The sequence below is a fragment of the Garra rufa genome, chromosome 1, assembly GCF_049309525.1.
Source record: "Garra rufa chromosome 1, GarRuf1.0, whole genome shotgun sequence".
Taxonomy (NCBI): Eukaryota; Metazoa; Chordata; class Actinopteri; order Cypriniformes; family Cyprinidae; genus Garra; species Garra rufa.
In genome coordinates this window covers 54,821,308-54,846,700 of record NC_133361.1, presented here as the reverse complement: position 1 = coordinate 54,846,700, position 25,393 = coordinate 54,821,308, and the positions used below count along the sequence as shown (strand labels likewise).

The following is a 25,393-nucleotide window of genomic DNA, read 5'->3' as shown; positions in this document are numbered from 1 at the left end:
ATTGAAGAGTAATCTGATTGATAATCTGTTTTATTGCTATGCTCACAAAAATAAGCTACGGGTTTAGATGGAAGAACAAAACCAAGGTCTTACATGTAATTTGCCCTTTGAAATGATAACAGTAAAAAGGATGGAGGAGGGGAATCGTGGCTCAGGAGGGGGGCTGTAGGGTATGTTAGAGCGAAACATAAGAGCCTGATAGCATTAGAGCTAGACATGAAGTAGAGCAGCTGTCAATCGTAAAACCTCTGCGCTCTTCCTGTTGGTCTATCAAGGAGATGAAAGAACAGATCTGCAAAACCCAATAATCCTGAAGATACTACTTGCAAAATAGTTTGAATGTCTGAAGCAAGGACTTCGAAGCCAGGATTGCTTGTGTCCTCGTGCCTCCTGGAGCACTATGGGTATACAGCGTGCTCAGAGAGCATCCCTGGCTCTCACGCTTAACTATGTGGCATTCGCCTTGGCGGTTTCCGCCGTCACCACTAGCTACTGGTGTGAGGGGACCAGGAAGGTGGTGAAGCCTTTCTGCATGGGGCCGGTGAAAGTCAAGCAGACGTACTGCATCCGCTTTAACAGCTCCAACATTAACGACACACGGCTGGTGCAGTACATCTACGAGACCGGAGAGGAGAAGTTCCTCATGAGGAAGTTTCACGCAGGGATCTGGTTCTCCTGCGAACAAACCGTTGACTTAATAGGTAAGACAATACCACTGTTTTTTTTTTTTCTTTTTTTTTTTTTTTGTCTTGTTTTGACTGCTTGCACAAGGGTATTCCACTAGTGATTGGTAAAAGTGAAAGTAAATTTGGACAGTGTTTTCTTTTCTTTGTGTCCCATCAAAGACTTCCAAATGCTCAGTTTACAACAAAGTTGTATCTGTTAACATCACTTCATGAAATTGTTAAAGAGATTTAGCTGGAAATTAAAATAATGTCATCATTTACTCATCCTCAATTTTTTTCTGAACCTGTATGAGTTTCTTTCTTCTGAACATAAAAGAAGATATTTTGAAGAATGTGGTCTACCAAACGGTTGCTGGTCACTATTAACCTACACTATTAAGTAGAGAAAAATAATATGGAAGACAATGGGGACCAGAAACTGTTAGGTTACCCACATTTTCCAGAATATCTTTTGTTGTTGTTGTTGTTGTTGAGAAGAATTGTATACATTTCTTCATTTTTGAAAAGAGCTGTTTTTGACCAAGGTTGTTGTTTTACATGAGCATTGAGGAAATTTTAACCAATTTATGTTACAAACATTCATAAAGACCCTTTAACATAGCTTACATTGTTAACATTAGTTAATATAAACTAACAACAACAACATGGGCTCTCCTCTATATACATTTCTGCTAAACTGAAAAAATGTACCTATATGTATGAATCACTGCAGTTTCCAGTTGAAATGAACATTAGAGGCAGTAAAACTCTGACACACAAAGTGTAATTCACACATAGAGTTTCGATTAATAAAGCATAATTTTCACACAATTACTTGCAGGATATTATATTATGGCTTCAAAACAATTTAACATCCTGCGTGATTTGAAAACTGATCCTTTTGAACATTGTCGTCACATATACAGCTTCATATGCATGAGTTTTCTAATTCAGTAGGTTTGCTCAGTAGCTCACCCGATATGGCACTGCACTTGAGTGATAAAGAGCTCCGATACGAACCCTGTGAAACTGAAATTCAACAAAACAGCTCAAATCTGCTTAAGGAAGTATAAATAGCATGGCTGCCTGCATCAACAAATGTGTTTTTACATCACTTTTGCGTTTGTTAACACTATCGGTTAGGTTTAGGGTTGGGTTTGGTGAAGAGGATATTTCCAACACGATAGAGCATTAACCTTTAGCGACACTCCCTGGATATTTGAGTTCTAAACAGCCGCAATATGCACCTCAAGCAGTGTAATAAAAACGCAGCAATACGTGGCTGTACCAACGTAATAAACATGTGCCACGGTCACGTAATGAACATGTGTTTTAGTGCTACTCATTTCACTTTGAAACTGCCACGAAACATGCAGTAAGGTACGTAATTAAGGTACGTAACAATTATCTAGAGGCACGTATTTCCAGTGAGCCTGGGTTGAACAATGAATAACACTCTTTTGTGGTTGGTTTATGTTAACTAAATTAAATGCATCAGAATTTATGGTCACAATAACAATACATTCTAGCATGAAGTAACAATGAATAATGCTTTTATATTACTGTTATTAATCTTGGTTTATGTTGATTTCTGCACATACTAATACCTAAATTATATAAAAGTATAATTTACAGTAACATCGCAGTTATGTATGTAACCTTGGTTCCCCAAAAAAGAAACAATGTTAATAGCTGACGATATGGGAATGCTTTCAGGTTTGACAACTGTCTGAAACCCATGTAAAAAAGAAAACTAATTTATTCTCCTCAGATTTTGCTGAAGGTAGAAAGCAGCAATGAAGTAGCATGGCCAGCTACGCAGTGTCAGATAACCTATTCAGTGAACCAAAGTTGCATATGTAGGTTTACCAATGTTTTACGGTTTAGAAATGAAGTTAAACTATGCTTTCTGATCACACAGAATGCATCTCACACGACTGTCAAGTTTTTAGGACGCTGTATCAAGTAAAAAGAATCTCAACTTTTAAACACAGCACTGCTCATCAATGTCTGTTTACAGTAGCAAGTTGGCATAGCAAGTATTTTGTTTGACAGCAAGTGGAGGAGGCATTCTATCCTGCGCTTTAAAAAAAAAACAATTCCTGTGTGCTGCATCTCAAGTTTTTAGATGCAAAGATGCATTCTGTGTGAACAGCCACTAAGAATGTTAAAACCATAAACAGAACCAACACGAGTCACAAGATGTTTAGCTGACTCCTTGTGAGCCTTCTAAAACCACAGACAGTTCCCTGGACAGAACACAAAAATGCCAGAATAGTCTCAACCATCTTGTCCCACGAATAAAATGGGAGACAAACTCCTTAAAGAACTCTGGCACTGAACCAGCAGGACAGTGAACTGAGTCCAAGTTGGGATTCAAACAACAAGATTAAAACAGCTTCTATTTGAGAGCACAAAACCTCCTAGTGGAGGGAGCCCTTGTACAGTATCAAAATCCATCTTCATTCTCATTGTACCAGACTTTGATGGTTCAGAAGCATTAGTAGACTGCACTCAGCCTAATAGTGATGCATTTCCCTCAATCAACTCGCGGTCAAAGAAGACAGTTTTAAGGAAAAACCTCAAATCAGAAACTGCCGTTGTGTCCATATAATGAGGAGGACGTGACGTGTGGCCAAGTATGGTGAACCGTACTCAGAATTTGTGCTCTCCATTTAACACATCCAAGTGCACACACACTGTAGTGAGTTGGATATTCGCTCCCCCCCCAATGAAAATTCCTGCCGGACCTGAAACTCATAACCACAACCTTCGGGTTACAAGTCCAACTCTCTAATCATTAGGCCATGACTGCCCTGTGAGGGTCTAATAGTATCTGCATGTGACCTTTACACACTCAGAAATGTCATAGATTTGTGTAATTTAATTAAAAGTCTTGTAGTGTAGAGTAAAGAAGAATACAGTGGGGAAAATAATTAGTTGATCCTCCGCTGATGTATGATGTATGTTTGCCCAATGACAAAGAAATGATCAGTCTATAATTTTATTTGTAGGTTTATTTTAACTATGAGAGACAGAATAACAACAATAAAATCCAGAAAAACACATTTCAAAGAAGTTATAAATTGATTTGCGTTTTAATCAGTGAAATAAGTATTTGATCCTCTATCAATCAGCACGATTTCTGGCTATCAGGTGTCTTTTATACAGGTAACAAGCTGAGATTAGGAGCACTCTCTTGAAGGGAATGCTCCTAATCTCAGCTTGTTACCTGTATAAAAGACACCTGTCCACAGAAGAAATCAATTAATCATATTCCAAACTCTCCACCATGGCTAAGACCAAAGAGCTGTCCAAAGATGTCAGGGACAAGATTGTAGACCTACGCAAGGCTGGAATGGGCTACAAGACTATCGCAAAGCACCTTGGTGAGAGGGTGACAACAGTTGGTGTGAAAAATAACTGTCAATCTCCCCCGGTCTGGGGCTCCATTTAAGATCTCACCTCATGGAGTTTCAATGATCATGAGAACTTTGAGGAATCAGCCCAGAACTACATGGGAGGATCTTGTCAATGATCTCAAGGCAGCTGAGACCATAGTCACCAAGAAAACAATTGGTAACACACTACGCCAGGAAGGACTGAAATCCTGCAGAGGCCGTAAGGTCTCAAGAAAGCACATGTACATGCCCGTCTGAAGTTTGCCAATGAACATCTGAATGATTCAAAGAAGAACTGGGTGAAAGTGTTGCGGTAAGATGAGACCAAAATCAAGCTCTTTGGCATCAACTCAACTTACCGTGTTTGGAGGAGGAGGAATGCTGCCTACGACTCCAAGACAACTGCACCGCATCAACAACAATGGACATGGTCATGTACCATCAAATCTTGGGTGAGAACCTTCTTCCCTCATTGAAAACGGGCCATGGATGGGTATTCCAGCATGACAGTGACCCAAAACACATGGCCAAGGCAACAAAGGAGTGGCTCAAGAAGAAGCACATTAAGGTCCTGGAGTGGCCCAGCCAGTCTCCAGACCTCAAACCCAAAGAAAATCTGTGAAAGAAGCTGAAGGTTCGAGTTGCCAAACGTCAGCCTCAAAACCTTAATGAATTGAAGAGGAGTGGGACGAAATCCCTCCTGAGATGTGTGCAACCTGGTGGCCAGCTGCAAGATACATCTGACCTCTGTGATTGGAAACAAGAGTTTTGCCACCAAGTACTAAGTCTTGGGCTGTATCCGAAATCGCCCCCTATACCCTATTCATTATTCCCTACATTAGTCCACTTGTACAGTTCACTTGACGGAGTGAATGAAAACGAGTGAGTGAATTCGGACGCTAAGTGTACCGGAAAGACTGCCGCTTTTGCATAGTATTGCTTACTGTTTAACAATCATTTAAAACGGACAGTTCAAGCAGTAAGTTTAAAGGATTTATCTTGAACTATGTCAAGGAGTTTACGTATAAAACCTAGTTAAACAATTTAATAATCAATTTACAACGAATTTGTACCTGTGTTGTGCGCTGTATAACGCAGTGGAGGAGCGCGTTGTAAAATGAATGGATGGATGATTAAGCTGTGGGCGCCATCGTCTGGCGAGACGTGGGAATTCAGTCGTCGCGCGACTCTCACAGTGCATTATGAGTTATCTCTAGCTGTTGAGCGTACATCGGATGTACACTCGTGCCCTATTTGAGGATATAGGGGGCGATTTTGGATACAGCCTTGGTTTGCAAAGGGGTCAAATACATATTCAAATTATCCAATTTATATGCATGTGCCAGTCTGGCTGCTGCCAAACTTCTAAAGTGTCTCAAATGCACAGCTGAAGTGCTATGATAAAATTGGTATATTGTCATGTTTCTATACGGGATTCAGACCGTCGTTACACCTGAGGGTTCCCTATACTATCAGCTACAAATGCAGCATCAAGAGAACCTATGAAAGGAAACTATAGTTTATGTATAATGAACAAGCAATAATTAATATTGAACATTAGCATTTATTATGTATAAATTAACATTAAAATTGACCAAATATTGTTCATTTTTATTGAATGCACAATCCTTTTGTTTATGCACATTTAAGGCTGGTAGCCAATTTTTACCAAAATTTTCTCTCTTTATAGGATTTAACTGTAGGAGCTTTTTTGAGATTGCACCAGATCATGAAAGAGGTGGGTAAGTAACAAGTGTTACATGTTATTCATATGAACTATAAACAATTGTAACATACAGCACCCTTAACAAATGATCTGTCTCTCTCAGGAGTGCTCTGGCTGTGTATTGTGGCCGAGTGTCTATATATCGCACTCCTGTTCACCGGTGGAGCTCTGATGGTGATAGAGATGTGTCCGTGCTTTAACCTGATAAACAGACTCAAGCTCAATGCCTTTGCAGCTCTGTGCACCGCTCTCTCAGGTAACTCATTACTATAAATTAGAAAACATATGAGCGAAGTTGGGGTGGGATATACTGACAGGCTTATTTATTTAGTTAAAATAGGTAAAATAGTATTATGTATGTCTATAATTACTATAAATAAAATTAAAGTAAAATTCATAAAAATATTAAAATAAAAATGAATTTATAAAAGCAAACCTGCAATAAAAAGCAACACATGCCAGTATTTCCTTCTTGCTTCCACGACTTCAGCACTGACAGACAGAGGAACATTAGTCCCTGTTGAATGCTCATTTGCCAGAAAAGCAAAACATCCTGCTAGCTCAACTCCTGCCAGTCAGCCCCAGCTGTGAAACAGAGATGAGATTATACAGCACAAATCCAACTCCACATGTTCCCAACACTTTACAGAGAGCAGTGATGGGTCAGCGTTGCAGCACAGATCAGCAGAGAAATGTCGCACTAGCCCTGAAGGACAAGGTGGAAAAAGTGCCTCCCTAAATCTATTTTCTGCACTATTTTTGTGCTGCGATTTATTTGTGCATTTAAATGAAAAACAAAACAAAACAAACAAAAATCATTTATTTGTTTGTGTGATGTTACAAGGCAAAAAAAAGAAGAAAAAATAAAGGAATTCTGTACTTCAGGGCTGCTTACAACAACAAATCAAGGCTAACAACAAATCAATGCACCAAAAAAATCAGTGCTCCCACTAATCGCCAACACTGTGTGTTCTGATTTTTTCCTCCGAATTGTGAGATATAAACTTGCAATTGCAAGTTATAAAGTCCAATTTCGAGGGGGAAAAAGACTAACGTTCTCAGAATTGTGAGTGTTTATCTCACAATTCCAACTAAGTAACTCGCAGAATTGTGAGATATAAACTCAAAATTGCAAGAAATAAAGTCAGTATTGCAAGTTTGCATGATAAACTTGCAATTGCAAGATATAAACTAGTAATTCTAAGTAATTCTTCAACTGTGAGATACAAACTTGCAATTCTGAGGAAAAAAGTCAGAATTTTGAGATTACATCTTGCAATTCTGACTTTATTTCTCAGAATTGTGAGATATAAACTCACAACTGCAAGTTATAAAGTCCAATTTTGAGGGGAAAAAAGACTGACATTCTCAGAATTGCGACTGTATATCTTACAATTCTAACTAACTCAGTAATTTCAGAATTGTGAGATATAAGCTCAAAATTGCAAGAAATAGTCAGAATTGCAAGTTTGTGTGATAAAATCGCAATTCCGAGATATGATCTAGCAATTCTGAGAAAAAAGTCAGAATTTTGAGATTATATCTTGCAATTTTGACTTTATAACTCATAATTGTGTGTTTATATCATGCAATTCTGACTTTATTTCTCAGAATTACAAGTTCACATTTTACAATTCTGACTTTATAACTGACAATTGCAAGTTTGTTTTCACATTTATGAGAAAAAAAGTCTGAATTGTGAGAGAAAAAGTCACAATTACCTTTCTTTATTTTTTATTAGTGGTGGAAATGGGCTTCCATAGAAGAATGTTGAGGAAAAAATTGCATTTTCCACACCAAAATGCATTCAAAAAAAAAAAAACAAGATACAAACTCTTAATTCAGACTTTTTTCTCAATATTATAAGATATAAACTCTTAATTGTGTGTTATAAAGTCTGAATTGTGAGATATAAACTTGCAAGTGCAAGCTATAAAGTCAAAACTGCGAGATACATAGTCACAATTCTAACTTTTTTCTCAGAATTGCGTTATATAACCTCACAATTGCAAGGGAAAAAAAGTCACAATTGTGAGAAATAAACTTTTTTATAGCAATTGCAAGTTATAAAGTCAGAATTTTGAGGCATAAATGCGAGAAATGAAGTCAGAATTGTGTGATATAAACTCACCGTTTATAAGAATTGCAAGATATCACAATTCTGACTTTTTTTTCTCAGAATTGCATTATATAAACAACAAAAAAGTCACACCTGCGAGATTTAAACTCACAATTCTAAGAAAAAAGTAACAATTGTGAGTTTATATATTGCAATTCTGACTTTATTTCTCAAAATTGTGAGTTTATATCACGCAAATCTGAGAAAAAAATCTGAATTGTGATATCTTGCAATTCTAAGTTTATAACTCACAATTTCAAGTTTATATCATGCAATTCTAACTTCATTTCTCAGAACTGTGAGTTTGTATCTCACAATTCTAAGAAGTAAACTAAAAATTCTGAATTGTGAGATAAAAGGTCGCAATTACCTTTTATTATTATTATTATTATTATTATTATTATTATTATTCAGTGGCAGAAACGGGCTTCCATAGTTTATTTCTGTCTTGATTTCCAGTAAAAATATGTAATTATCATTGAAATGATTTATTTGTAAGTCAAAATTGCATAAAATAATATCAGAAAATCAAGAGCAGACAACAACAAAAAATAAAACAATTCAAACAAAACAGCTTGCCAATGAGGACAGAAAAATAATCTTAATTTGTTCATAAATATTCTCTGGAAATAAGTCTTCATATATTACACAAATTTTACACAACATTACTAAAAAAACAGGGGAAAAAATAAAAATGAAGTGATTAAGAAAAAGCTGTTTTGCAGCGAATGTGTGTGGGGGTGGGCAAGAGGAGAGGTTGTTCTGGACAGGAAGCTGCCTGCCTGCTCTGGTCTGAATGAGCGATATGTCCCAATAGCGTGGGGATTTGGTGGTTTGCGCTGTAATCGGATTGGTGTGGGGGTTAGTGGTTTTGGTACGTGACATTGCAAGCAGAGACCATCCTCCCTCCCCCTATATTTGCACTAATCCCGATGATTGTAGGAATGCTCACCAACGCACTCGATGCACAGAAGCACCTGCCATATGATGCATATACATATGCATAGCATAATGTGGGGGGCTTCTGTGATATAATACAATATAAATTCATGTTTTGTTTAATGTTTACTTGGTTCAATCAACATAACATGTTCATTGCATTAAAAAGGCATTAAGTGTACCTCCTTTTCAGACCGCTGGTCGATGCAACAAAAGATTTGGTACAAGAAAGTAATATTAATAAATCAAAATAAACAATTGTTTGCTTCTTATTAAGTTGGTTTTTGCAACTGGACAGAGTTTATTCTTTGTATAGTCACTACACTGAAACATATACTGACATCTTGTGGATAAAGTGAAAAAAGACAACTTACACACTGTAATTTTTCTGTGCCCCAGGCCTTTTCGGGATGGTTGCACATATGATGTTCACCACAGCTTTCCAGCTGGCTGTCCAGATGGGTCCAGAAGACTGGAGACCTAAGACATGGGACTACAGCTGGTCCTATCTGTGAGTCTCACATACGACACATCACAAATATATTTTCCAGCAGCCGTTCATTAATAATACAAACATCAAAATCTCTACATAAATGTAGAGTACTTTTAGGAAGTTAATTATTATTATTATTATTAAGGTGACCAGGTTTCTGAACATTTCCTACTTTAGAAGTTATAAATGTTTAATTAATGCATTAATTACATTTGTCAGTAGTTTGAAACAATTTCCAATCTACTTTTTCTGTCAGTCTGGCATGGGGCTCGTTCGGCACCTGCATGGGCTCGGCGGTCACAGTTCTAAATCATTACACCAAAACCATCATTGAGTTTAAGTTCAAGCGGAGGACCATTGAGAAGAAACTGCGCATCAAGCAGAATATCCTGGAGCTGGACGTGCCAGAAGACTTATGGTACATCACTTCATTGCAGGAGCAAGCAGACCAACACGCTGCCCTGTATGTGAATGGCAATGAACCATCCTGCTTCAACCCTACAATACTGGACAACTGGGACAGAGAATACTGCTGAAAATTCATGAAGGATGAAGCTCCTCTTCAACGCAGACATTTTTTGTGCATTAATATAATATATCATAGGGCTTTTGGTCAACAGAGCAGTATGTGGACTGAACTAAGTTATTTAGCAGTGCTGCTGCTGTCCTGACTCACTGTGCTATTGTGAACCTTATTTATAACTGAAGTCTGACATTTTTGAAAAGAAAATATACAACTCTGATAAACATTCAAAGTAGTTTTCTTTAAGAAAAATGCAATGAAATGATCACTTTGTTGTCAGATAAGACAAAACCATAAAACAAGAAAGTGGACACACATTATTTTTCAAAATTTTGGAGTTGGTATGACTTTTAAATGTTTTAAAAGAAGTTCACCAATGCTGCATTTACTTGATCAAAAAATACAGCGTAATGTTACGTTTTCATGAAAAGACAATGTTTTAACGGCATGTTATTTCTATGTTTTGCTAGTAGTGTTTTAGTAGGACAAATCAGTTTACATTTCAAAATATTCATTTTGCCATTAATTGTAATAATGCAGTAAGATTTTTGTTTGCACAAGGAGTCTTGACAACAGCCAGTGCTCCACACAGAGATCTGATCTCATCATCATCATCCAGTCTGTCTGTAATGACGTAAAGAAAGAGAACACACTGAGACAGACTAAATCCAGAAGAACTGTGGCAATGTATCCAAGATGCTTCAAGAAACCTACCTGCAAAGCTACAGTACTTTTAAAAGTTTTAGGCGCTTGTGTAAAAATGCTGTAAAATGAGGATGCTGTCAAAAATAATGTCATAAATAGATTTCATTAATCAATTCATCAACTTCAATTATCTAAATTAAATCAACATTTGGTGTGACCATCCTTTGTGTTTAAAGCAACTTTTGCCCTAGGTACATTTGCTTATAGTTTTTTTTCAGGTAGCTTTGCAGGTAGGTTTCTTAAAGAAATCTTAAGAGATGTTGCTACCGTTCTTCTGGATTTAGTCTGTCTCAGTTTGTTCTGTTTCTTCATGTCACTCCAGACAGACTGGAATATGATGATGAGATGAGATCTCTGAGGAGCACTGGCTGTTTTCAGACTCCTTGTGCAAACAGAAATCTCACTGGATTATTACAATTAATGGCAAAATTAATGTTTGGAAATGACAACTGATATTTCCTACTGACACACTGCAGCAAAAGATTTAAAACCATTTTTTGTTAGTGAAAATACTAGTGGCCTAAGACTTTTGCACAGTAGGCCTACTATATATATATATATATATATATATATATATATACGGGTATAGTTGTAGCAATAGCCAACAATACATTGCTTGGGTCAAAATTATCGATTTATCTTTTATGCCAAAAATCATTAGGATTTTAAGTAAAGATCATGTTCCATTAAGATATTTTGTAAATTTCCTACCATAAATATATCAAAACTTGTTTTTTTATAAGTATTACGCATTTCTATTTTGATTTTATTGCACCCTCAGATTCCAGATTTTCTAAACATTAGGCTACCCTAACAAACCATACATCTATAACCAGCTCTCAGGTGATGTATAAATCACTTTTTTTTTTTGACCCTTATGACTGGTTTTGTGGTCCAGGGTCACATATTAATTTACTTACCGTCATTCACATTTGAACTCGGCTGTAGTGAATTTTTCAAGTCGTACAACAGTGAGGTAAGGACGCCATCTTCTGGACCAACATTTCAGTGCCTCTGGCAGAAAGACTCCTTTAAAAACACCTTCCAGTTCCACATTTATTACAGACTTGTGTCAACGCCAATTAACCATCTTGTAGATGCGATTGTTGATGGATGAGTGAAATCCCTCAATCTCTTACGGCTGTACGCGTGGTTTCTGGATTAGTTCTGCCTTTGGTGAAAGGAAATCGGTTAGGCCTACATTATTTTACTTTATACTGAAGGCTATGTGTGATTCAAGCGTACTGTAGCGCTTATTATTAAAAGAATAATGGACAACCACCATATTAACATAGATATAAACACATATCCTGTTTTGTTAGCAGCGTTCTCATTACCGCGACGCGTCCGCCAAGCTACAGTAGGTCCGTCCACCAGAATGAAAAGCGAATTGGCAAACACGATACATTCAATGAATGGCGTGTAGAAAGCTAAACAAATGAATATTCTTTCTTTTTCACTGTTTTATTTTGATATTGTTATTTTAAAATTATTTATTTTATTGTTTATTTAATAATAGTACAATGTTCCTTGTTCCTTCATGAATCCCAGTTCGGAAAACCTTGATTTAATGTAATGTTTAATGCACTTTATGTTTTTTTTTTTTTTTTTGACAATTATTAGAATTTCTTTCTCTTTGTATTTTTATATCAGTTGGCTATGGTACAAGTTTATCTTTTTTAAATCAATGTGAAATGAGTTTGGTCAAAAGTAATTGAACAGTAATCAAAAAGTCTGATTATAACACCTAAAATGTGTAATGTAGCCTAATGGATTACTTTACTGTGGAATCAGCTACCAGACTACAATTTGTAAGTAATCTACCTAGCACTGAATATAACATATTGCTCTGTCATCTGTGCAGCTGGTGATTTCTTAGCAGACCAAGTTTCTGTTTCCATTATGACTGAGCTCAGGGGAAAATCACAATTTACATAAAGATAAAAATATGAGGCACATGGTGCAGGTGTATCCTGAGCGAGAGTCATGAAAATGCATGCATGAAAGAAAATGCAAACCAATGTCATGCCAAAGATTTTTAATTGCAGAACCAAAAGCAAAAATTGAAGTACATAGTCAATGCCAGATATGAAGTACTAAAGTCACACAGTTCACCTAACATGAAAAGAAATAAAAACAAAACATATGACAAAACATATTTTCATTTAAACTTATCAACACTGTGAAACTGAGATACTTTTCTTGGTGAATTTTGATCCCACTGACACTTCACATGAGAAATCGGCATTATCCATCCAGTCAGACGACTCGATGGTCAGATAGCTGCTCATTTTGAAGGTTTTGTCTTGTTGTTTCTCAGTAGGACTGCTCCAAACTCCATCTGTAACGGAGCGACCGTTGACTGACCAGGTGACATGAACCAGAGCTACTGAGATATCCTCAGCCAGACACACGAGTGTAGCTTTACTCTCCTTCAGAGCCTCAGTGGACGGAGACAAGAGTGTCAGAACAGGAGGAGTGAGAGGAAAGTCTGGAGAAAACAGTGAACGGTAAATAAATGAATGATGAAATATAATATAATATAATATAATACATATGTATCACAACTTGGTATGTAAAAGAATCATTTAAATGAGAAACAGAAAATGAATACTGTTATTGAGCTTAATATTAAACTTAGCCTTATTTTGACACTAACCAGAAAATAACCAGCATATTAACAAAGTAAAGACATCTAACATTTAATGTTACTTTAATGATTAATTCTAAATATATAGTGCATATTAACAAATTTCTCAAAAGTTTTGTGTTCCAGTGATAAAAAATTAAAACAAAATTAAAATAAATGATTTGTCTGAACAATAATGAAGAGTAAGACTGACTTACCGATCACATTGAGTTTTGTTCCTTGGCCGAATACCACAGTGATTCATGTCACGTCTTCACTCGTACAAAAACCTCCCACAGTTTCAAGAGACACTGAACCAAAACATGAACTCAGACACAAATTTTAACCCAAACTCACTTCATTACTGCTCTTACAGTGATTATGTGTCAGGATGTCAGGAAATAACATCATAATTGACCAGGGCTTTATTTTTTATTTAATTGTTTTCAGCATAAATATTTCTAGCTTGGTGATAAAAGATAAATTGCTTTTTCGTAGTCTGTTTTACATTTTGATGTCATTCATCCTTTATTACTGCTAATTTGTAGATGAAGTTTCCTTTATTATTTGCAAAATAATCTTTTGTTAACACTGAGTGAATACACTTCAGGTAGGGGACATAATTTTCCAAACAAAAGTGAACAACTGAATTCTAAATACAGATTTTTTTTCTATTAGCCAAGAGTGCATAAGAAGGTGACTTCAATTATGTCCTTTAGACATTAAATTCATGACATTTTAAAGATTCAAACAAAAACAGTTATATTGCTGTTTTGTCTTGATTAAAAGCAGTCTCCATATTAATTGTAGTTGATATATATATATATATATATATATATATATATATATATATATATAAAGCACTTATATCTGTTGTCTAGAAGAAGAAGTGAATGTGAGCAATTTTTATTGTATATTTTATTCATATTTAATTCTATTTTTCAACATGGTTTCTATTTATTAGTGCTGCATATTAAATGTAATAAACTGATTGTATAAATAAGCTAAAATATATTGTTGTTCAAACATGATGACAAAAAGTAATAAGAAAAGTTTGATTAGCATGCAGTTTATTTGAGTTTATAAAGCTGTACATTTAAACATAAAATGGCAAAAATTCAGCAAATAAGACACTTTCATTCTAATAGTTTTTATCCATGTTTTCTTATGCTCTATGCAAACAAATTAAATTACTATCACATAAATCAAGAGGATCAAGCAGTTCAGTCGCTGCAGTCAGATTTCTTGATGCTTTTGCTGGTGGTTTTTGAGGCAGTAGTTGCTTCACATGTCAGCTGTGTGTCTTTGTCCCACTCTGAGCTCTCAATGGTTAAAGAACTGCTCATCATGAAGTTTTTATCAACCTGCTGTACATCAGATCCAGTGAAGACGCCTTCAGTAACTGAGTTCCCGTTCACAAGCCAACGCACATCAGCCAAAGCCCCAGACATGTGATTGATCAGACACACCAGAGTGACTTTACTGGAGCTCAGCTCTTCTCTGGATGGACGGAGGATGTTCAGCACAGGAGCAGCAGCAGCAGCATCTAAACACAAATCAGCATCAACATCTGAAACAAACCTTCATCTCACACACACAACTCACATATTAAACTTTCTACTTCTCTAAAATGTCACAGATCAACACATAAACAACTGGTCTTTTCCTACACCATTTAACAATTAAGTAACAATTATTTGCTCAAAGACAGAAAATTATTATAATTTTGACAAAAAGAATCATGTTGGATTTTTAGGTTAAAATGTACAGGAATGTACATAGCACTGTGTATATTTTAGGTGCTGACGCTTTTTCATACTATATTTAATCATATTTTTGTCTTCACTGATTCATTTTCATTGATCCTGCAGTTTGACAGATACTTTTTAAGTTAAACTATTTCATGTAGTTTATCAATTAATTTACAAAATCTTCACGCATAATAGTTTTAACAGAATTGACAAAACATATTTTAGGTGAAGTACAGCATGTCACTCCATCGTTCAACTTCTCACATGCTGTTTCCTCTGATACTGTACATTAATAATTAAAAAATGATTTAAAAAAAACTTTCAAATGAACCACAAAGCAAATTTGAACAGTCTGTTCAATACTACTACTAATACTTCTAGTCATAACAATAAAAAATATAGCTGAATATACATACAACTAGATAGAAAACAGGTGAAAGTTAAAGTTTTAGTGAAAGTCTTTTAAGTATATATAGATTAGTTACTGGAGGTTCTGGGTAAAACTGACTGTGACTGAATCCACACATGTAACTGTTAATAAATATATGTAAACTAAAAAATACTGTATTTATATATCAACAAGTAGACTACTCTGAGACAAATATATAAATTATAACAGTGTAAAGATGACTTACCAGTCACAATGAGTTTTGTTCCTTGTCCGAATACCACAGTGATACATTTCATATGTTCAGTCGTACAAAAACCTCCTCAGTCTGTGAAGAGACACAAACAGAAGTGAAACACTCACTGGAGCTCAGCTGACTGTGTCCTTTACACATTTAATTGATGGAGAAATGATTCAGATTCAGACACAAACACTGTTTTAGTTTAATGTTAGTTGTGTTTGACTGCTGTGTATTAAAGTGCTTTGAAACACAATCTCATATGTGGCTGTTGTTATTCTGCAGGTGTCAGTGACTGTCGTGAATCCTGCTCTAGTCAATCACAGTCAATCAAGCACATAAAGTCACTCTGAACATCAACATATAGATCTACTGATGATGGACACTAAGGGAATCATTCCTTACAAACCCACAGGACTTTCTGTCTTCTGAGGAGCACAAATGAGAAATTTGTCAGAATTTCCAAGCAGTTCTTTTGCATTAATCAAAGCATAAAATGACCAATGACAGCAAACAGGACATAAAAAGATAGAGAGAGAGAAAGAAAGAGAAAGAAATGAGTTAAATAATGGGACAAATTAGTATTTGTGATTAGTTTAATTCAACATGAATCTGAGATGTGCAGTAGTGCTCGTACTTTTCATCTGTTGTCAAGCAGAAGTGAATGTGAGCAGTGAGGAGGTTTTTGTCATGCTGTGAATCACTGTGATACGAACTCACTAGCAGAGCTGTCCCATGTGTTACAGTAATACACTGCAGAATCATCCACATCCACATTAGTGATGATCAGACTATAATCTGTTTTGGATGAATGTGTTGATGTGAATTTAGGAGCAGAATAACCAGATCCATATTTGACTGAGCTCCAGTTATGGAAAAATCTTAACATATACTGAGGAACTCTTCCTGGAGTCTGTTTGTACCATCTAGCAGAATTAACTATTCCCAGATTACAGTCCAGTTTAGCGGTTTGTCCTTTACTGACTGTGATTAATGGACTCTGAGTCACTACAGTCACTCCACTGACACCTGCAGAATAAACACAACCTTTACATGAGATACATGTGTGTCAAAACACTTGAAATCATCAGATCTGATGAAAACTTACAGGTCAGAAGAGTGAAGAAAGCACAGAATATTGTGATCATCTTGTGATTTGGTGTTGATGTGTGAAGATGAGCAGTGCTGCAGAATAATGCTGAGATCAGATCAGAGAGAGAGAGACTTTAAGACAGTAAAGAGAAAGACCCGCCCACCCAATACAACACACACTCAACACATCTGTCACAGAGGAAAAAATAATAAATGTCTTGTTAAATTGGATTTTTGTTTGTTTGTCACAATTAACTGTGAGGTTATCAAAACACATTAAACATTAATTAATTAATCCACATAAAAAAAAGTTTTTCAAGAATATCCTGACAGCTTGTTTCCATATAATAAGTGATATATCTATCCAGTTTCAAAAGAAGCACTGATCAAATTGATAAAATATAAAATTAATGGGTATAATAACCTCTATAGCAATTTTGTTTTGTCAGTCCTGTAAGTGAACATATTGAGGGAATTAGCATGTTTTTCCCAGAATATGAGACTTGCGATTGGCTGTCAGAGGCTCCTCCCACAAACCTCTCTTTAAAAATCTCTGTCTCTGTACAGCACTTCATTATAACTGTGAGAGCAGATCAACTCAAACAGAGAAACATGCTGATGAAAGTCTGCCTTCTCATCACTGCTTGGACATGTATGAACCTCAGATCTTTAGAAGATTCTTCTGAAGCTTGTGTTTCAGCTCATTGTAATAGTTTCTGTCTTTTTCAGGTGTCAGTGGTGTAATCGTAGTGACCCAGAATCCTCCAGTTCTCACGCTGAGTAAAGGACAGACAGCCACACTGGACTGTAATCTGGACACCGTCACTGATAGTGCTGCCCGATGGTATAAACAGATTCATGGAGGAGTTCCACAGTTTGTCTTATATTTCTATCATCCAAACAGTTCTCCTACTTACGGATCTGGCTACTCCTCTCCTAAATTCAACTCAAATCACAAAACTAAATCAGATTATAGTCTGATCATCAGTAATGTGGATGTGGATGATTCTGCAGTGTATTACTGTCAGACATATGACAGCTCTGTTAGTGAGGGGGTATCACAGTGATTCACAGCATGACAAAAAACCTCCTCACTGCTCACATTCACTTCTGCTTTCTGCCTGCAGACATTGTCACATTAGATTCTGTATGTTATACGAATAAAATCAAACACATGGACATAGAGCTGATTATGAGAGCAGGTGTTTCCTGTGTGTCAGGACTGAACTTCCTGTCCTGAAGAAAATCTCCACGGATCACTGCTATATTGATTTAATTTATATTTAATTGATTTGTATTTTTAAATATGGTTTAACAAGCAAACATGGTTTATTTTTAATAGTACTCCATAATAGATGTAATAAACTGATGCTAAAAAATTAAACAAAAGTTTACTTTTGTGCATACATAAGGACCCAAGTAATCAGAAAAGTTTGATTAACATGCAGTTTATTTGAGTTTATGAAGCACAATGAACTACATTTAAACATAAATTGACTTTAATTCAGAAAATAAAGCAACTAAAACACTTTCTTTATTTCTACCTGTTTTTATCCATGTTTTCTTCTACTCTATGCAAACAAATTCAATTACTGGCATAAATCAAGGGGATATCAAGCAGTTCAGTCGCTGCAGTCAGATTTCTTGATGCTTTTGCTGGTGGTTTTTGAGGCAGTAGTCGCTTCACATGTCAGCTGTGTGTCTTTGTCCCACTCTGAGCTCTCAATGGTTAAAGAACTGCTCATCATGAAGTTTTTATCAACCTGCTGTACATCAGATCCAGTGAAGACGCCTTCAGTAACTGAGCCCCAGACATGTGATTGATCAGACACACCAGAGTAACTTTACTGGAGCTTAGCTCTTCTCTGGATGGACGGAGGATGTTCAGCACAGGAGCAGCAGCAGCAGCATCTAAACACAAATCAGCATCTGAAAACAAACCTTTCTCTCAGACAGACAACTTTAGATATTAAATTTACCTGTGAATACTTACCTGTCTTGTCTTGCATTCCAGTCAGTCTGTCTCGTCAGTCTATCTCCGCATCCAGTGTGTGTGTGTGCCGTAAGCCAACATCCTGTCTGCCTCTTCGACATCCTCCGACGATCGTTCCTGCAAAAGGGAAGAAAGATCAAGTTATCCATCCATCATCATCCTCACCATCATCTACTATCTGGACAGTTAAACTTACCCGGTCCTGCACGCCATCTTCTTCATCTGCTCTGCTAAAAACAAATAAACTTTACCTGTTGATTCACTTACCTGTTTGTCAGTCTGCTTCCCTAACAGAAGCCCGGACCAACAGACAGCATCGGCAGAGCAATAGATCCATTTCAAGAGCTTGTGGATTCTCTCCGAAAGGTTTTAATGGGACCTTCCACCGCTATTCCCACAACACCGCGTCCCACAGCTCCACCGGAACCCAGCACTTCCTCGGCACCCGTTCCATCCAGTCCCATGGCTCGACCAGCGCCCTACTCAGGCGGAGCGGAGGAGTGCAACGGATTTCTTTAGCAGCTGCCAGCGGATGGAATGAGAGATCGCTGCTAACCACCTACTCGGGCATCCTCTGTCATCAGCTCCAACTCTGAACTGAAGCCTCTTCAGCAGTCTATCAAATCGAACCCATAACCAGCAAAATGACCAACCGTACTCGGGTTCATCGCAAATGTGAAAGCATCAACCTACAAATAGGAGTCCTTCACAAGGAGTCTATTCAGTTTCTGGTTCTGGAGGGTGCATCCATGGACATCATCTTAGGGCGCCCGTGGCTGGTGAAGCACAATCCCATCCTCTCTTGGGGTAACGGTGAAATCATGAAGTGGGGACCCGAATGTATTGATACCTGCTTTCCAGAACTTCCACGTCCTGTCAAGAAATCCTTACCAGTGTATGTCACGTCAGTCGAAAGTCCTGTCGAGAAACGATCTATCCAGATCCCAGAATGTTATTCGTCCTTCCAGGATGTATTTTGCCCCAAGAGAGCTTCCCAGCTACCTCCACATCGGCCATGGGACTGTGCCATAGACCTAGTTCCGGATGCTCCAATGCCCAGAGGTAAGATCTACCCGTTATCGCTTCCAGAGACTAAGGCCATGGAGGAGTACGTTCAAGAAGCTCTGAGCCAAGGATACATCCGACCTTCCACATCACCTGCAGCATCCAGTTTCTTCTTCGTTGCCAAGAAGGATGGAGGGCTGCGGCCGTGTATCGATTACCGGATTCTAAACCAAGGCACCGTCAAATTCCGATACCCACTTCCTCTCGTCCCTGCGGCCCTTGAGCAGCTCCGATAAGCCAAGATCTTCACGAAGCTGGACCTCCGCAGCGCGTATAACCTCGTGAGAATACGTGAGGGGGACGAGTGGAAGACCGCGTTTATGACTCCTACTGGCCACTACGAGTATCTCGTCATGCCCTATGGTCTGGTCAACGCCCCCTCCGTATTTCAAAATTTCATCCACGAGGTACTCCGGGAGTTTCTACACCGATTTGTGATCGTCTATATCGACGATATTTTGATCCACTCCCAGAGTGAGGCCGAACATCACCACCACGTTGCGGAGGTCCTTCAAAGACTACGCGAGCACCAATTATACCTCAAGGCTGAGAAATGCTCTTTCCATCTCCAGTCCGTCCAGTTCCTGGGATACATTATCGATTGGAAAGGTGTTCGCATGGACGAGGGGAAAGTGTCAGCAGTCGTCTCCTGGCCAGAACCCACCACCATAAAAGAACTCCAGAGATTTCTTGGCTTCGCAAACTTCTACCGTCGCTTCATCAACAATTACAGTATTCTCACGGCTCCATTAACCAACCTACTCAAGGGAAAATCTCGGAATCTCCAATGGACCCCCGAAGCTGCCGCAGCCTTCCAGTCCCTCAAGACCGCATTCACTCAAGCTCCACTCCTAACACATCCAGATCCAGATCATCCATTCGTGGTCGAAGTGGACGCATCCACTACTGGCGTCGGAGCTGTCTTGTCCCAACACCACGGTACTCCTCCACGTCTCCATCCGTGTGCCTATTTCTCTAGGAAGCTCAACCCGGCGGAGCAGAATTATGACATCGTAACCGGGAGTTATTGGCCATCAAGCTCGCCCTGGAGGAGTGGCGGCATTGGCTGGAGGGAGCTCAACACCCGTTCCAAGTGATCACGGACCACAAAAATTTGCAGTACCTCCGCGATGCTAAGAGGCTCTGTCCACGGCAGGCACGCTGGGCCTTATTCTTCTCCCGTTTCAACTTCAAAATAACCTATCGTCCAGGCTCCAAAAATATCCGTGCAGATGCCCTCTCTCGACTTCACGACTTCCATGATTCTCCAGAGACATCCACGCCAATCCTCCCGAAAAACATCTTCGTCGCTCCCATCGACTGGTCCAGTCCTCCAGCCGTCGCCACTCCAGCAGCCAGATCTCCGCCGGGTTGCCCACCAGGACGTCAGTTCATCCCTCAGGAGCAACGGGTAGATCTTATCCACTCAACACACACCTCCCTGGGCACTGGGCATCCAGGGGCCAACACCACCCTCTCGCTGCTATCAGAACGCTTCTGGTGGCCAGACATGGCAAGGGATGTGAGGCACTATGTCCAGGGCTGCAAGGATTGTGCCATCTCAAAGACTCCCCGACATCTACCTGCAGGAAAGCTCCATCCCTTGCCCGTCCCGAACCGTCCCTGGTCACACCTAGGAGTGGATTTCATGACGGACCTTCCTCCTTCCGACGGGAACACTTGTATTCTAGTCGTCCCAGATTTGTTGGCCCCTTTACCAACACGGAACAGGTCAACCCAGTCACTTATAAACTCCAGCTCCCACCTCAGTACCGGATTCACCCCACATTCCACGTGTCACTTCTCAAACCCTGTCACTCTCCTGTTCTTCCCTCCACAGAACCTGGCCACGAAGAGGAACCCCCTCCCCCCTTGGTCCTGGAGGAAGGCTCCATCTACGCTGTCCGCGAGATCTTGCAGTCCCGACGTCGCGGTGGTGTCCTGGAATATCTTGTAGACTGGGAGGGATACGGACCAGAGGAGAGATCCTGGGTACCCAGAGGAGACATACTGGACCCTGCCCTTCTGGAGGAATTCCACCATGCCCATCCTGACCTCCCAGCACCTCGGGGACGAGGTAGACCACCGCGACGTCGGAGGTCTTGGCCCTGGGGAGGGGGGTAATGTCACGGATTGGCCAGGTTCTTCCACCTCACTCACCCAAAGATCGCTCTCACCTGAATACTAATCAGTCACACCTGCACGCAATCATCACGGCACCCATATAAGCACACCACACACAGTCACCATTGTCCGGGCTCGTTGCTGCGAAATCGGACTACTCTACTCTCCTTCGTGGATTCTAGAGATTACCTTCTATACTTACCTGTGAATACTTACCTGTCTTGTCTTGCATTCCAGTCAGTCTGTCTCGTCAGTCTATCTCCGCATCCAGTGTGTGTGTGAGCCATAAGCCAACATCCTGTCTGCCTCTTCGACATCCTCCGATCGTTCCTGCAAAAGGGAAGAAAGATCAAGTTATCCATCCATCATCATCCTCACCATCATCTACTATCTGGACAGTTAAACTTACCCGGTCCTGCACGCCATCTTCTTCATCTGCTCTGCTAAAAACAAATAAACTTTACCTGTTGATTCACTTACCTGTTTGTCAGTCTGCTACCCTAACAGTATTTGAACAAAAACAATGCTTGTTAGATTTTTGTTTTCGGTTAAAATGTACATGAATAAATATGACACTGTGTATATTTTAGGTGCTGACACTTTTTATATAATTTTTAATAATCTTTGTCTTCACTTACTAATTTAAATAATTCTGCAATTTGACAAAATTCATGTAGTTTTTCAATTAATTTATAAATGCTGCATGTTTAATAATTATAACAGATTCAACGAAACAGTTTTGGTGAAGTACAGCATGTCACACCACAGGTCGATTCACTAATACGGTACATAAATAATTTTTTAAAAGGATTTTATAAAATCTATCAAATTAAACACAACGCTAATGCTTCAGGAGAATAGTCTGTTCAATATTACTACTACAAATAATAGCTGAATATGACATAAAACCAGATAGAAAACACATTAAAGGTAAAGCTGTAGTGAAAGTATTGATTGGTTACTGGAGGTTCTGAATAAAACTGTCTGTGACTGAATTCACACATTTAACTGTAAATAAACAAGATAAACCAACAAAAATCATTTGTTTATATATCTACAACAAGTAGACTATATGTAATACAGTGAAAAAATTTAATAACAGTGTAAAGATGACTTACCAGTCACAATGAGTTTTGTTCCTTGTCCGAATACCACAGTGATTCATTTCATATGTTCAGTCGTACAAAAACCTCCTCAGTCTGTGAAGAGACACAAACAGAAGTGAAACACTCACTGGAGCTCAGCTGACTGTGTCCTTTACACATTTAATTGATGGAGAAATGATTCAGATTCAGACACAAACACTGTTTTAGTTTCATGTTAGTTGTGTTTGACTGCTGTGTATTAAAGTGCTTTGAAACACAATCTCATATGTGGCTGTTGTTATTCTGCAGGTGTCAGTGACTGTCGTGAATCCTGCTCTAGTCAATCACAGTCAATCAAGCACATAAAGTCACTCTGAACATCAACACATGGATCTACAGATGAAGAAACGTTCCTTACAAACTCACTAGTTTTTCTGTCACAAAAGGAGAAATTTAGCAGAATGTCCAAGCTGTTTTTTTTTTACAAGCAGTCAAAGCAAAAAGTCACCATGACTGCAAACAGGACCCCCAAAAAAAGATAGAGGGAAAGATGAGTTAAATAACAGGACAGATATCAGTATCTGTGATTAGTTTTTAATTCATCATGAATCTGAGATGTAAAGTAGTGATCTGTTGTCTAGAAGCAGAAGTGAATGTGAGCAGTGAGGAGGTTTTTGTCATGCTGTGAATCACTGTGATACGTACTCACTAGCAGAGCCATCCCTTGTCTTACAGTAATACACTGCAGAATCATCCACATCCACATTATTGATGATCAGACTATAATCTGATTTAGATGAATGTGTTGATGTGAATTTAGGAGCCGAGAAACCAGATCCATATTTAGGTGAGCTCCATTCATGATAAAACACTAACACAAATTGAGGAACTCCTCCTGGAGTCTGTTTGTACCATCTAGCATAGCTACTAGTTGCTGTCCCCAGATTACAGTCCAGTTTAGCTGTTTGTCCTTTACTGACTGTGATTAATGGACTCTGAGTCACTACAGTCACTCCACTGACACCTGCAGAATAAACACAACCTTTACATGAGATACATGTGTGTCAAAACCCTTGAAATCATCAGATCTGATGAAAACTTACAGGTCAGAAAAGTGAAGAAAGCGCAGAATATTGTGATCATCTTGTGATTTGGTGTTGATGTGTGAAGATGAGCAGTGCTGCAGAATAATGCTGAGATCAGATCAGAGAGAGAGACTTTAAGACAGTAAAGAGAAAGACCCGCCCACCGAACACAACACACTCAACACATCTCACACACTCACTCACTTCAGCACACACCACAGTGGATTAATACAGCTATTAAAAATATTTTTGGTCTTTTCTATTAAATATATTGTAATAATCAGTGGTGTAAATGGGATCTTAAAACCCTTACAGCGTGTTACAAAATGAAATAAATAAAATTATGTGGAAAAAGTGACAGATAGGAAAGAGAAACCTTTATTTAAAATAAATATGTCATTTACATAGAACTATATTGGATCAGCATGGACCTCCTGTTTGTGTGTGGTTGACTACATGTGTATAATAATAACATTGTATTATAACATAAATTTATGAGGACACTTCCCATGTCCATGTAAACCAAAAGGCTTAAAAACAAGTTTGGCTCAAATTTCCATTTTATTGCATGAAATAGGTATTTGATACAATAGAAAATAGAATTGGTACAAAAACCTTGGTTTACAATTACAGAGGTCAGACGTTTCCTGTAGTTCTTGAACAGGTTTGCACACACTGCAGCAGGGATTTTGGCCCACTCCTCCATTCAGGACTTCTCCAGATCTTATATAAATATATTTTCATCATGAAACATACAGCAACCATGGCACAACTGTAAAACCTGTCCATATTGTATATTGCATTAAGGAACATGTGACTTGTGGTAACACAGAAGTGAATGTGAGCAGTGAGGAGGTTTTTGTCATGCTGTGAATCACTGTGATACGTGCTCACTAACAGAGTTGTCCCATGTCTTACAGTAATACACTGCAGAATCATCCACATCCACATTACTGATGATCAGCTGATAGTCAATATTTGACTGAGCTTTAGATGTGAAGCGGCTGGAGGTAAAACCATCCCCATATTTGTCAGGGGAGCTGTGAGAATGATGGTATCTCAACACAAACTGAGGAGCAGCATTTGGAATCCATGGGATTGTCATTATGAATAAATAAATAAAATTTATTTCATCAACCTTGACACCCCTGAGAGAGCAACATGTTCAGAGTGAAATGTGTAACTTTCATGACAGAAGAGTGAGAATAAAGCAGTAGAATATTATCAGCATCTTGACTGTGATGAGCAGATTGAGTTTAGTGAAGAGATGACGATAATAAAAGAGAATATAATGACAAATTATCTAAGAAGTGATATAGACATTTTAAATGTTAAATTTGCGCAAGAATATTTAAGTACTTATTAAAAAAAA

The 25,393-nt window shown here is 38.3% G+C and overlaps 2 protein-coding genes and 1 pseudogene across 2 annotated transcripts; 1 reads left to right on the top strand and 2 right to left on the bottom strand.

The window, feature by feature from the left end:
- The first annotated feature begins 257 nt into the window (after window positions 1–257).
- Window positions 258–10,311, top strand: gsg1l2a (gsg1-like 2a). Its single transcript, XM_073833682.1, has 5 exons — window positions 258–701; window positions 5,757–5,804; window positions 5,896–6,048; window positions 9,250–9,361; window positions 9,600–10,311. The coding sequence occupies exons 1-5, from the start codon at window positions 401–403 to the stop codon at window positions 9,877–9,879; spliced, it is 894 nt and encodes a 297-aa protein (XP_073689783.1). The 5' UTR covers window positions 258–400; the 3' UTR covers window positions 9,880–10,311.
- A 3,963-nt stretch (window positions 10,312–14,274) lies between these two features.
- On the bottom strand, window positions 14,275–16,725 carry LOC141325166 (immunoglobulin lambda-1 light chain-like). Its single transcript, XM_073833672.1, has 4 exons — window positions 16,686–16,725; window positions 16,293–16,606; window positions 15,587–15,623; window positions 14,275–14,746 (listed from the first exon to the last, which is right to left on the bottom strand). Exons 1-4 carry the CDS (start codon window positions 16,723–16,725, stop codon window positions 14,424–14,426), a joined length of 714 nt encoding a protein of 237 aa, XP_073689773.1. The 3' UTR covers window positions 14,275–14,423.
- Window positions 16,726–18,213: 1,488 nt separating this feature from the next.
- Window positions 18,214–24,079, bottom strand: LOC141325159 (immunoglobulin lambda-1 light chain-like; annotated as a pseudogene).
- Window positions 24,080–25,393: the final 1,314 nt, after the last annotated feature.

What these genes read in the sequence shown, in the direction of transcription:
- LOC141325166 (XM_073833672.1), bottom strand. Translation starts at nt 16,725, where the DNA reads ATGATCACAATATTCTGTGCTTTCTTCACTCTTCTGACCT. An exon ending in TTTCTTCACTCTTCTGACCT is followed by an intron (nt 16,607 to 16,685) that starts GTAAGTTTTCAT and finishes TTTATTCTGCAG; the next exon opens with GTGTCAGTGGAGTGACTGTA. An exon ending in AACAAAACTCATTGTGACTG is followed by an intron (nt 14,747 to 15,586) that starts GTAAGTCATCTT and finishes ATTTGTGTTTAG; the next exon opens with ATGCTGCTGCTGCTGCTCCT.
- gsg1l2a (XM_073833682.1), top strand. Translation starts at nt 401, where the DNA reads ATGGGTATACAGCGTGCTCAGAGAGCATCCCTGGCTCTCACGCTTAAC. An exon ending in TGCACCAGATCATGAAAGAG is followed by an intron (nt 5,805 to 5,895) that starts GTGGGTAAGTAA and finishes TGTCTCTCTCAG; the next exon opens with GAGTGCTCTGGCTGTGTATT. An exon ending in GACTACAGCTGGTCCTATCT is followed by an intron (nt 9,362 to 9,599) that starts GTGAGTCTCACA and finishes TTTTTCTGTCAG; the next exon opens with TCTGGCATGGGGCTCGTTCG.